The sequence below is a fragment of the Parasteatoda tepidariorum genome, chromosome 6 (genome assembly GCF_043381705.1).
Source record: "Parasteatoda tepidariorum isolate YZ-2023 chromosome 6, CAS_Ptep_4.0, whole genome shotgun sequence".
In the NCBI taxonomy this organism is placed as follows: domain Eukaryota; kingdom Metazoa; phylum Arthropoda; class Arachnida; order Araneae; family Theridiidae; genus Parasteatoda; species Parasteatoda tepidariorum.
The window spans coordinates 18,921,296-18,935,405 of NC_092209.1; the positions used below are offsets into that span (position 1 = coordinate 18,921,296).

The following is a 14,110-nucleotide window of genomic DNA, read 5'->3' on the forward strand; positions in this document are numbered from 1 at the left end:
AAATGTGATCAACTGAGCTTATCAACCAAAATGATTGTTTCCTTTCTACTAACCAACAGAGAACTAACTGTAATAGTTTAATTTTCTTATGCATTAAATATCTAGGCTCTTCTATTTCACTTTTGTCTCTTTTTATTTATTGAAATGTGTTCTACTGAGCTTAGCAACTAAATAAATTGTTTTCTCCATGTTAATCTACAGCGAACTAACTATAACAATTTAATTTTCTTATACATTGAATATCTAGGCTCTGTTGTTTCACTTTTGTCTCTTTTTATTTATTGAAATGTGTTCTACTGAGCTTAGCAACTAAATAAATTGTTTTCTCCATGTTAATCTACAGCAAACTAACTATAACAATTTAATTACCTTATCATTTTATCTACCCAGAATCTTTCTTATCATTTTATATGACCATATAACCAGAATTTTCAGTAAATCTTGACCATGTACTTGGGAAAATTATCAAATGAATAGCTTAAACACCGTGTATTTTGATATATTACCAGAATAATTGTGTTCTTTACCAGAAATGCCTTTACAGTTACGGTAATTTTATTAGAATTTTTTCTCCGTAGAACAAGAAATTATAATAAGTATCTTTGGAGTGACTAGGTAAGTACGATATACAAAGTTATTAATAAATGTTTGTTAAATTTTTCGCAGTTACTATAATAATTAGGAAATAGTTTCAGAAATATTTACGCGATCTTCATCGAAAGATTTGTTATGTTTTAAGCACATTTTTAAACTTCTTTGGCTAAAATATTTCTCGAAATTCGGTAACTACATTCAATAAAACATGTTTAAATGAACAAAATAATACAAACTTTTTTTTAAATATTCCTGAAATTATTCTTTTAAAAATAATATTGGATTCCCGATAGTGTTTGTAGGTTAACAGGGATCTTTATTGCCCGAAGAGAACCTTTAAGAAGCAGTTTCACTTTCAATCTTTAGGTTAATTTTTAACTTATTAGATTCAATTTTTTAGTTGTGTTTTCTCAGTGTTTGTATTTAACAAATTTTTGATGATAAAGTGTCATTTCGTAGTACTATACCTTTAAAAAAAAGAATAAGAATTTTATTAGATTAAGGAAAAAGGAGCATAATCATGATAATTTTTAAATTTTCCATAAAATAATAAAATTATTGGATTTGCAGTTTTGAGCAAGTAACTTCACAAAGGAGAAAAACTCTTATAAAATTACCACACTGTGTGGCAAAGGCATTTTTTGGGAATAAACCATAATTCCGGTTATAAAACAAAAATATAAAGTATTTAAACCAATCATTTGGTATTTTCTTTCGTTTATCGGAAATTCTGGATTTTAAAATTATCTATCTTATTACTACACAAATGGTAAAAATACCAAACTTAAAAGTCAATTGAACAAAGTACATAGTTTCTTATGCCACGTTTTAAGGCATCATGATAAATCCAAAATTACCCAATGTTTTCCGATTTAATAAATTTTAACGCACATTATAAAATAATATTTTACTGTTAATTTTACCATAATCATTACAAAATCTCTTCAGTAAGAATTACTAAGCCTTTTGGTATTCCCACAGAGTCAGATGCACGAAAAATTTTATCATATCATATTTTTGGTATTCTCATCAACCTAGAAACATGGTAAATATGGCCATATTCTGGTAGTTAAATCTCAAACAACCATTTTTGCAAAAAAAGAAACTTATAATTTTAATGAAACGATTTTAAGAAATACAACAATTCAAGAAACGTTTGCTATTTCAAATGAAATGCTTCTCTTAACTTCCAGATCAAATCGTTTCCTATCTATCTGATATCTATGATATTAGGGGTGGTAATTTGTACTTACAGTTTAGATTGCTGCATACATTTAAAGGGCTTTGGAAATATAGTGACTGTCCCTCATTTTCCCACTTTTTTTAATCAAGCAGTCTTTTAATATTGTTTTCAAATATACAGTTCAGAGATTTCCAGAATTTCCTATAGTTAAGTTAATGCAATTCACTAAAATATTTTATTACTTTTGGGAAAAACTAGGTGTTTTTCTTTAAAAATGCTTTACTGAACAATTTTATTATTATACTTATTATCATTATAGTTAATACAGTTATAGTTAATACAATTCACAGAATTTTATTGATTATGAGTGAAACTGGGTGTTTTTCATTAAAAATGCTTTACTGAATAATTTTGTTAATATACTCATTATTATTATTTTCTAATTTACACAGTAATAGTTAGTACAATTCAAGGAAGTATTTTATTTCTTATGTGTAAAACTCGTTGTTTTTCATTAAAAATGCTTCAGTGAACAATTTTATTATTACACTTATTATTATCATGCATAGTTCATACAGTTATAGTTAATACAATTCACGGAAGTATTTTATTACTTTTATGTGAAACAGGGTCTTTTTCATTAAAAATAAATGCTTTACTGATTAATTTTATATTCATACTTATTATTATTATGCATAGTTAATACAGTTATAGTTAATACAATTCACGGAAGTATTTTATTACTTATGTGTAAAATTGTTCATTTTTCTTTAAAAATGCTTTGCTGAACAATTTTATTCTTGTACTTATTATTACACTGTCTAAATATAGAGCTTAAAACAGTAGTCTTTAGCTCTATATTTTTCACTCTTATTTTAATATTTTTAAATTAATAAAAAATTTAAAACAAGTAAATATAAAGTTTGTCTGTATTTAACATATGGGAATTATGCATTTATAAAATAATTAAGCCTTTTAATTGTAAAGAAATTATTTATAATCTGAACTATTACCACAGAATAGTTTTAAGCAAGGCATAAACATCACAACAGGAATTTCTATTCATAAACTTTGTTTATGAGTACAAAAAATTAAAAATTTAAAAAAAAAGGGTGCAGATTTGTTTTCGTTTTAAAGCCAAAAACAAATTTTAAGAAATAAACAGAAAGCTTATCTATATTACATACAGCCAATTTTGTATTTATAAATTCATACTAATACACTCACAGGAAAATTGTAAACTTTCAAAAATTAAGTATTCATTTTTTTCCGAAACTCGATATTAGGCGTAGTTTTTACTTTATTTTGAAAAAAAGCTGATAAATTATTAATACTCTACTATGAACTTAAACAAGATCTAAACATTATAAATCTCTACTCCCACGCTTTATGCATGAAAAAGAAGAGAACTGCCCTCAAACTCCGCAAGCTAAAACACTTTTATTACTAAAACCAAATATACTCTGAGCGAGCGGGAATAGTTCATCACGCATCGGGGGCGGTGCACGAGAAGCTTTCTGAAACATTTGATTGGATGGTAGATGATGTGACGTCAGAATATCCCAAGAAAACTCCACTTAAATGAAGGATCTGCCTGTTTTAATCCTTCTACACTGAGAACCAAGAGCAGAAGTTCGGAAACAAGGCTGTGTTTTAAACTAAAATTATTTGCAACAATGTGGAAGACTTCACTTGCAATTGCAACTTTTTGCTTCCTTACCACACTTGCATCCTGCCATTATAGGTAAGGTATTTCTTTTTTTTTTCAACTGAAAACACTATGAAAATTTGCTTATTACTCTTAGAATTTGATTTTGTTCATATATTGGTGTTATTTTCTGTTCAATTTATGTTTTTCATAATAATTCATATTTTGATGCAGTTATAAGATAAGTAGGAAAGCTTATAACATTGTTATTTTCTTCTTTTTCTTTTCAATGAAATGAAGAGTCGAAAAGTCTTTCGATATTTGTAAAAAATTAATATTTTTGTGAATAATAAAATAGAATGAAGTGAAAATCCGTTGATTTGCTAGTGGAAAAAGTAGAATAAAAAAACATAAAAACCAGTTTGATTGTCTGATAAAATTCAGAGATGTATCTAATAATCGCTTTTTAACTCCTCTCTGTGGTCAAAACAGGCTTCGATGTTTCAAGTCTCACTTTCCTCAGTAAGTGATTCCATCGATATTCATGGGTTTTTTTGTTAGACTTGTTTTTAGACTTTTTTTAGACTAATTTAAAAGCAGTGATTAATTACTGTGTGCTCTTCGTACAAAAATCGAAAAATGGTTAAAAAAAATTTATTATAGATTTTGCAGCAAAATAATATCGGTATATAAATTTCGGTATATATAAATATTTTCATGCTAATAAGCATAAAAAATCAACTTTTTACAAAATTTCACTAAAAATGTTTTTGCTCTAAGTTCGAGAACTTAAAGCATCAACATTTCAGAAAAAAAGTAATTCCTACTAATATAAAATAAATAAAGTATTAAAATCGATTCAATAATATAATTTTTCTTTTTAAAGTAAACATTGTATAATGTTCATTCTACATTTTTAATAAATAAATATTATGTATAAACGTAAATTTGCAATCGTAATAAATTTTTATCTACTTATGAGAATAAATAATACTTTAATCAACATTATGTAGAATGTTTAAAAACGTAATGTATAATGTAAAAAAACCGTAATGAAATTGTTTGAAAGCGCAATGTATAATGATTAAAAACATAACGTATAACGTTAAAAAACGTAGTGTATAATGATTCAAAACGTAATGTATAATGCTTAAAAACGTAACGTATAATGTTGAAAAATTGAATGTATAATGTTTAAAAACGTAATATCTACTTCGTCTATCAGGGTATACGTACTTTGTCTACTAGAGGTGAAATCAACCCCACTTAGACGCTAACACAATTCCTAGCGAGTAAGAATTTAATTTGAAAGACTGACTAGTAATATAAAGAGCCTTTACCTAAACTAAAATTAATACATTGTAATATATTCCATATATGGCGAAATTTTTGATTTTTTTAATAAACTATTTGGATAGTTCCAACAATTTTTTTAATATCTTCTTTATACTTATAAAAATAAAACACTGTTAGGATGTATGTTCACTAATAACTAGAGAGCGGGAGCACATATTTAGAACTGATTTTTTTACCGCAGTTTGCGAATTTTTAAGGGGGGGGGGGATGTTTTGTAAACAATCACCTCTTTCATTTTGTGGTTCGGACACAATATTGAAAACAGTATCTCTGTCACCGAATTAGCATTTTTAAAAATTATTTAAGAACAAGAAGTTGGCAAATCTAATGAATATTAGATTTGTTTTCTAATGAATATTAGAAAAATTTAAAAATCCTTAAAGCTCGTTAAATTCATAGTAAAAGGTGCTTGAAACAAATATGCAAGATAAAATAATTTATCGAAAATTTAAGAAATATTTCAACGGTCAAAATAAACATATATTTGATTATTTTTATTCGTCCAAATTTCATTTCAATTTCAAGGCTTTTAAGTTTATTAAATTATAATATTAAACCATTTTTTTCAGGAAACTATTGATAATTATAATTAATTGCTCACATGTTTTTTGATCATGAATTTTAAATTCTTAAACTTTATAGTTATTTTTAAAATGAAAACATCATAAACTTTATTAAAAAAATTCACTGCTTATTGGCTGTTGGTATCAAGACAAGCTAATAGAACAAAGCTAGAGTCTGATTTACATAGACTACCGGTCAATTGATACCGATAATACAGATATGTGCATCCAAAAAGACGATATCGTGAATATTTTACAAAGCGATAATTATAGAATACGATATTTTGTGAATATTGCTGAATTTATTTTATAACAAAAATAATGAAACAAAACTATTGATACCAATATGGAAATTAGATTAATTGGAAAAATATCGCGATACATTTTTGACTAAACATCGCGATATTAAAATGTATACTCATTGATCATGGGGGTAAATGTTTCTTTGTGTGACAATTCGAAAAGCAGTCGTCAACGCATGGTCTTTATAGCCGAGAAGGAGATGAAAGGTAACTTATCAACAGCGGATAGATGTTAAAAACATACGTAAGCTACATATTTAAGTATACACATTTAAAACCTAGATCTGTTAATGCTCAACTCACTGGTTCTATTATTAAGAAAAATATAGCTTTCAGTAGAAAAAAAATCTTTCTTCTAGGCTTGAAAAAGTTAAATAAATCTGGTTAGCAAGGTAAAGTTCATTTTAATTAACAATTAGATCTATCAAATAAATGTAAAGACTGATCTGCACTTTTTAACGTTGTGGTTATGCTGGCTTTTAGTTCTAGAACAGGATCGGAAAGCTAAATTATTTTCTTTAAATTTATGTTTTTCCTTAAAATGTATTATTTACTGCTTGTGATCAGCGAAATTTTTTAACTTGAAGAAATTTGTAACAGTTAAAGTTCGTGTCGTTTTGGCGAGAATAACCTTACAAATTAAATTTATCAGCTCACATGCTTAATAGTAGCAAAGACTAAATTGATAATTTAAATTTATTTGACTGAATTAAATTATTTGACTAAATTGCTAATTTATCCACCATTATCCACCATAGAGATAATTAGCATATTTTTTATATTTATTTTATATTCATTTTATATTGTATTTATTTTATATTATTATTTATTTTATATTCATTTTATATCATATTTATTTTATATCATATTCATTTTATATTATTATTTATTTTATATTCATTTTTTATTTATTATTAATTTTATTAGAAAATTTTAACTAATTGCTATTTTGAACCACCAAATCACCATTGAGATAATTAGCATATTTGTTTTTTTTTATATATTTATTTTGCATTCATTTCATATTATATTTATGTTATATTCATTTTTTATTTATTATTTATTTTTTTTTTAAATTTTAACTAAATTACTAATTTGAATTATTATCCAACAAATCACCATTGAAATATATAGCATATTTGTCTTTTTGTATTTATTTTATATTCATTTTACATTATATTTATTTTATATTCATTTTACATTATATTTATTTTATATTATTGTTTATTTTACATTCTTTTTTTTATTTATTGTTATGTTAGAATATATTTTACTAATCATTTTAGCAACACATTTGCCACAGCACCCATACAGCGCGAACATGGTTGACTTGGATTGACATGGTTGAACATGGATGAGACAATAATTAAATCTTCCCTCGCTTAAGCAGTATGAGTTTATTATAGTTAGATATTGTCTTGAATTTTGACTGTGCGATTTTAAATCTCGAAATGTTTGAAATTCTACTAATTTAAAAAGGAAGACCAGTTGGTTGTCGGAGGCGCATTGCAATTTATAAAGATATTTCAGCCAAAAAATGGATTTTAACAAAAATTGTGTAAAACCTATATACGGTGGTCGTAGTAAAAAATAACTAATTAATATAAAATTTTCTGATACCTAAATTCAAGCCTTTAAACTTAAAATAAATGCATTTAAAAATTTTCACGATTGACAAAAAGTTTAACGTCTTCAATAGAGTATCCGGATATTTGTTTTAAAGAAGACCTTAAGAGTATAATTTTTAAAAATAACAAGCTAAATATTACGAACAGAAACAACAGTTGAATAAAATACGAAACGAATTGACGATGTAGTAAAACAATTTATCTAAAAAAAGAAACCAATCAACATAAAGTGCCTTGTATCCAGAATTCAGAACGTTCTATCGAAATTATCTGTAATTGGTAAAAAAAGGTTTGTTTTATTGTTTGAAGTAACCTGATTTGTTCACTAGAATGATTGAATATTTTTTAAAGATAATAACAAAGTTCTATTATACTAAAATACTTAGCTTAAAATTATGAATATGAAGAAAAATAATAGAGCTTGGTATAATAACTATTTGGTAGTGCAGCCCCCCTGAGTTTTTCAATTTCAGTTAAGAGCATAGAAGTGACATTGTGCATGCTTCGACGAAAATTGATGGTTGCATTGGGGATAAACAGAGGTCGCATTATCAGGAATAATGTGCTACAAATGAGCTTCACCGTTTTTCGGATTAGAATTTTTCTTTTCTTATTCGCTAATGACACTTGCCATAGTTGGTTATCCTTTGCAAATGTATGTTCGACAACGAAATAACGTTACATCTGATTTTTGTGAGATGAAATAATTTTCTAATTACAATGCATGGAGTTAATATATTTGAGTGTGACTCTCTGATCCTGCTTTTACATTAAAAGTTGCTTTATTTCACTGTCAGAATTCTCCCTCTAGAATTATGGTAAAATTATGGTAATTATGGCAGCAGTCTGTCCATTCAATTAACCGTAAACTTTACGGTAAAGAACATTTTTTATCCTTGCGGTCTTAAAACCGTTTACAACTTGTATGGTTAAAAAACAATAAATACAAAATTATATGGTTTCTTAACCATTTGCAACTTGTATGGTTTCAAACGTGTAAAAAGGGCTGGACATGGCTGCATATAGTTTAGCAACTTTATGGTGCTGCATCTTTCCGTAAATGAGAGTATCGTATTTTAATATCCCAAAGTCACAAATTAGGGAGCGCAGGATACTGATGACTTTTTATGTGTTTAAGGGATTGGATGGAATTTTGTGGTGTCAGCGCTGTGACTCTGTTGTGTGTCAGACAAGAGATTGACAGATTAGTCCTCTCAGCTATAATGTACAGCCAACTGGAAGGAACTAAGTGACTTCATTAGGTGGGAACTAGTTGGTGCGACAAAATTCTGGTTGTTTTACTGTATGGATGGTGTTTTCAGTAGAAATGTAAACAATAGCAATCTCGAGCTGTATGCCTGCTCTAGTTCCGGTTAAAAAGTTTGCAGCTGCTTACTACATGTTATTCTGCGAGGCGATATTTTCAAACGGATAATTTTGTTTTAAATAAAAGAAATAAATTAGATAATTTCTGAGCTCAAATCTGAAGTATTTCATAAGATATTAATGTTATTATGTAATTCTAATGAATTTGAAGTAAAAATTTGTTTTAGTTATTTAGAGATATATTGTTAAAAAAGGTGACATGGTTCCTAGATTTTGAATAACTTGCTTTTTTGGCAGTCTTGATTTAACCTCTTTCCATTAGTTTATTACTGTTTGTTCGTGTTGCAAGCTGTGCACCATCTTACGTTGGAGTTAGCATACTGTTCGAGGAGCAAGATTAAGTTTAGTAATAAGTAATCAAATACCACGTTTGCAAGAATCTCAAAACACAATGATCACGTTGTGAGCCAAATGGTTTTAAAATACGCCGGAAACAGCAACTCGGATGTATAAGCGGCATACAGCTTGCAGTACTCCCTAGTGTCGAAAACACCATTCATTAGGTGAAAGTAGTAAATAACCGGTTTTTCTCACAATTTACAGTCAAATAACCATATTCTTTACTGTTATTTGACTGTTTTGTTTGAATATGGTAAAATAACTAATATATAAATTGTTATTTAACCATTTTTTCCAATAAATTTCTAACAGTGCTTAGGAGTAGGAAAATTACTTTATAATTCCTAAAATGCTTCTTACATGGTTCTTATGGTTTATTCTGGTTCTCATGAAGAAAAAAACCCAGCCAGTCGGCTGTTTTTTTTACCCAACTAAATCTAATACGCTTTGACGATATCTGTTGTATTTCGTTTCATGAGTACTTTTGTGCTTTATCGAGTATTGCTGCTTTTGATTCACGATAGATTAAATTCCATATTCGACCAAGATTCGAATCAGTTCTCGATTCGTGAATCTTAAAGTTTTTTGACTATTTAGTATTTCAATTGTTTGTTATTCAAGGTTCAAGTGTGCCTTAAACTAGACTAACGGATATATGGAATAAGGTAAAAAAAGAAAAAAGAAGCAACTCTTGCCGCTGATTTATTGGTTATATTTCATCCTCTTAAGATCGGTCAAAAACTTTCCGTCTCAGAGTTAGCGGATTTAATAACAACTATTTTGACATGTTTTTTTGTCTGCTTTGCTTCGTATGTTGAAACTGTAAATCATAGAAAAAATAGTGGAAAAATCTCAGCAAAAGCTTAAAAAATCTCTTAAAGAAGAAAAATTACAATATTTATTGAAAGTCAACTATTAGTCGCTATCACATTTCAGAATTATTACGTTGAAAACTAGGAGGGCGTTACAGTGCCAGCTATTTCAAAAAATTTGATTAAAACCGAGAACTGAAGGAGAAAAAAAGTATGTTTTATCGCATAAATTTGTGTCAAGAATTGCTTTCTTTTTTCCTTTTCCAAACTTTACCGTTTTTCTGTAACAAATGTTTAAAAATAATAAATATAGCTTAAAACGCACTGTAATTTAATATAGTAAACACTCCACGAGAATTTTTCTTTGATATTATTTCTTGTTATAACTTTGAAGAGTTTCTGAACTTAAAACATTAATATAAAGTAACCAATCAATTGCACAAGGGGGATGAAAAATCTGAAATTAGATTTACTCCTAAAGCTTTATTTTCTTAAATGAATTTTTTAATCTATTTTTGTCGGTATGTGTATATCTAACAGGGATTGCGTTATATGTAACGCATTACGTTATATTTATATGTTGCGCTATGTGTTATGTAACAGGGGATTGCGGTAACGTTGCGACTAACTTCAAGGGAGTTAGGGCACATCATCAGAATTAAATCTGCATCAGAACCCATCTTCGAAAACGTCGTCTTGCTCGACCAAGGTCACTTCCCTATTATGATCTATACTCACAAAGAAGCAATTCGCAATACAAAAGCGACCCTAGCTGCGTATGACGACATTTCAGAACAAGGTTTCCTATGCAACTTTAATTCTGATGATGTGCCTCAACTTCCCTAAAAGTTTGTCGCAACATTAACGCGACCCTCTCTTATGTATGACGTTCATAAACTTTCACATTTTTACAAAATTAGACAAAAAATGTCGTTTAAAAAACTGTAGCTTGTAGAGAGAAGGCGATTGCATAGTTCAAATCAGGTATGTGAAAGTATTTAAAATATGTGGAAAAAAAATCTCATCCGAAAGAAAATAACTAAAAAACTATTAATTTTATCATTTGATGATTGCAAATGCAAATATGGTTATGCTATTGTATAATAAGATAAGATTAGTATAATAACAAGAATTTACAATGATGAAAATTATAGGATTGAAACAAGACACTTCTAGAGCCCCTGAATTAGACAGGCCGACTTATCATTTATTGTTGGAGCAAAGAGCTAACATAAGCACATCGAAGAAATATTTTCAAGTGGTAGTTTATTAATTGTAATTCTTGGTTTCTTAAGTTCGGTTTAGTAAATTTTAATCCACCACTATTTCTAAACAATGCGTAGGCTTATATAATTCACCACTTTAAAGTACTTATAACATGCTTTACATTTTTAAAAGCAATCAAATATTGTCAAATATTTGCAAAATTTACTTTGTAGTTATTTACCGTTTTTTAAATTAATTTGGCGAGTCCGCAGCAGTTGGCATCTCTGTAATAACATAACGAATACTAAAATAACGTTAACTTGCGAACTTGTTTGCTCCAATATTGCTTGATAGGTCAGCTCTGATATTATAGGAGCCTTAGACACTTCCAAAACAAAATAATACGTATAGAGTACAATTATTTAAAAAAATAACTAAAATTTAACGTAATATTGAATTAGGCATATACTGTAAAATTTCCGGATCAAATTACGATATAAAATACCGGCACTTTTTGTGCATCATCCGTAAAATGAATATTAAGGTAAAATCCGATATTACTGTAAATTATTGTACCGTAATTTTTACTACAGTAATATTTATTTAATTAGAGTTATTCCACTATTTTACGATAATTAGTGCTGTAAAAATTACCTATATCAGACTTTTAGTACTTTGACATGTTTCTTCAAAAATGAATTTTACGGTAAAAAGTATCGACACCTTTAGTGCTAATACTTTATACCGTAATTTGATCCGAAATTTCTTACAGTGTAGATAAATGTCAATATTAAAGCAGCTAGGAGACACTTTTTTTATCTTAACTTATCCTAATTTAAATTAAATTTCTTTGCTGTTATTTAGAATGGTTGTTATTCCAAAAACAGTCTCAATAAAAACGCAATTTTTCGTTTATTCTTTTACCTGTAAAAAAAATTGTAAATGGTATCAATAGTAAAACAATTTTTAGGTAAGAAGAATTCTGTAACAAAACAAAGGCAAAAAAATGTAAATTTTGCGAAATTTTAAAGTGTTTATATATTTTGCTACATAAATGCATACAATACAAATCGGCATTATGCAGACTTATGAGTGAAATATATATATCCTGAAAATGACTTAATTTGATTTGCTTCCAAGAATTTCTTTATTCTAATATGTTAGACGATACTTTATGACATTATACCAAAATCATCCATACAATTGTAAATAATAAATGAAATTCGCAAATAATATATAAAAATTTATAACTACTATGCAATGCTATGGGGTTTGAAGCTGAAGTGAAACTTTTGAATTATTTTTACTCTTTTACTTTGTGAAATAATTTAAAAAGATCTTTTTCACAAGTTTATTGAGATTAAGCGACTATATGTTTAATAAAATATGATCGAAAATGTTCTTTGTTTATATTTTTTCAAAACTAAAGACATTGAAAGTGGTACTTTAAAATGAAAAACAGCTCCGAAACTAAAATGTTTCGTATAAACACGATGGAAAATATATGAATGTCAACAAAAATTGTGGATAATTTAAGCCTCATTTCCATATAATTACGAAAGTTATGAAGTAAACACTTTATTTTATTATAGCTGAGCTTTTCTTTAAAATATTTGAAATTGCATAATAAAACGGGCAGATTTATTACTAATTTATGAAAATTTCAAAATAAATTTCAAAAATTGAATCTGTAAGTTATTTATCAAAGACTTTTTGAGCGGTTATTAAAGTTTAATTCATGAAATTATAATATTTCAAGTCAAAAGTGTTAAAGTAGTGACGAATATCCTTTCCATATTTATTTATTTGCAATTTGGATAAGCAAATTGATAAAATATAATTTTTTTTACTTGGCGAGGATTTGTGAATTTGTAAAGTTTAAATAAAATATGCATTCCTCAAAAATTTTATATAACGACACTTTTGAGATAAATAAAATTCTATTAAAAATGGAAGGAGTTATAACGTTTATTTTAAACCCTAAGTTTGATTTATTTATGTATTTGATTGTTCCTTGATATCCAAATTTAAATTTTCTTTGTTAAAAAATACGAAAAGATTATGAGAAAAATACGAAAATATGCTTTTATTTACTGTTGTTCAACTTCTCTTTGATATAATATTGACTTCTCTTTGAAATAACTTGCAAAATTGAACAATATCACGTTTTATTACTAAAACTATGTAGATATCAATATAAATGTAAGAAATTGAATACATATCGCACAAGAATTTATCACACAAGGTAAAAAGCGTTTAGTGTATAGTTGTCACCACTTTTAACATTACTTAAATTAGATACATTAAGGAGTACGGAATTTGTAGTTATTGTGCAAAAGATTATATAAAATAGAGAAAAAAAATTCCTTGAAAAATTAGTGGAAATATATTACTGAAAATATGCTGGAATTTTTAAGCCATTTGTTTTTGTAATTAAGCCATTCAATTCACTATGGTATTTAAGTAATTGTGTGATATTTTCTAAAACTTTATTTATAATTTTAAATTTCCATAACATTGGTAAAATGCTAGATTTTCCACCTTTCAGAGAAGGATGTGTGAATATAAAATTTTTAACTGTTATTTGTCGAAGGCTTCTTTTTGAGTTGTTGTGTTTTTTTTTATAAAAACAAAATCTAAATACTTTATTGTCACAAATAAAAGCAATTAAGTAATTATATAACATTTTCTAACTTTATTTGCAATGTTTCAAAAAGGATTTGTGAATATAAAAATTTAACTATTATTTGTCGTATATTGATTTATTTTACAAAAAATAAATATATAAAATTCTATTCTCCCTAACAAAAAGGATCTAAACAGTGATCAAATTTGAAGTTTGAATAAGCTTTGTGATAAAATATTTATTCTACTTTTCAGGGAAAGAACTTTTAATATAAGAACTTAACTATTATTTGTGTAAAAGGTTTTTAATAATGTTTGTTTTTATAATATCTAAATTTATTAAAAATTATTTTTGCGTACAAAAAGCATTGAAGCAAATATTTAATATTTTCTAACCTTATTTACAATTTCTTGTGAAAAAATATATTTTTTACTTTTCAAAGAGTGATCTGAGAGTATAAATATATA

At 27.0% G+C, this 14,110-nt stretch overlaps 1 protein-coding gene across 1 annotated transcript in view; it reads left to right on the plus strand.

The window, feature by feature from the left end:
• The first annotated feature begins 3,329 nt into the window (after positions 1–3,329).
• LOC107449653 (uncharacterized) overlaps positions 3,330–14,110 on the plus strand; it is a 202,462-nt gene continuing 191,681 nt past the window's right edge. Inside the window, exon 1 of the mRNA XM_043047945.2 lies at positions 3,330–3,521. Coding sequence (XP_042903879.1) covers positions 3,454–3,521 — 68 coding nt within the window. The 5' untranslated portion in view covers positions 3,330–3,453. The remainder of the gene's footprint in view (positions 3,522–14,110) is intronic.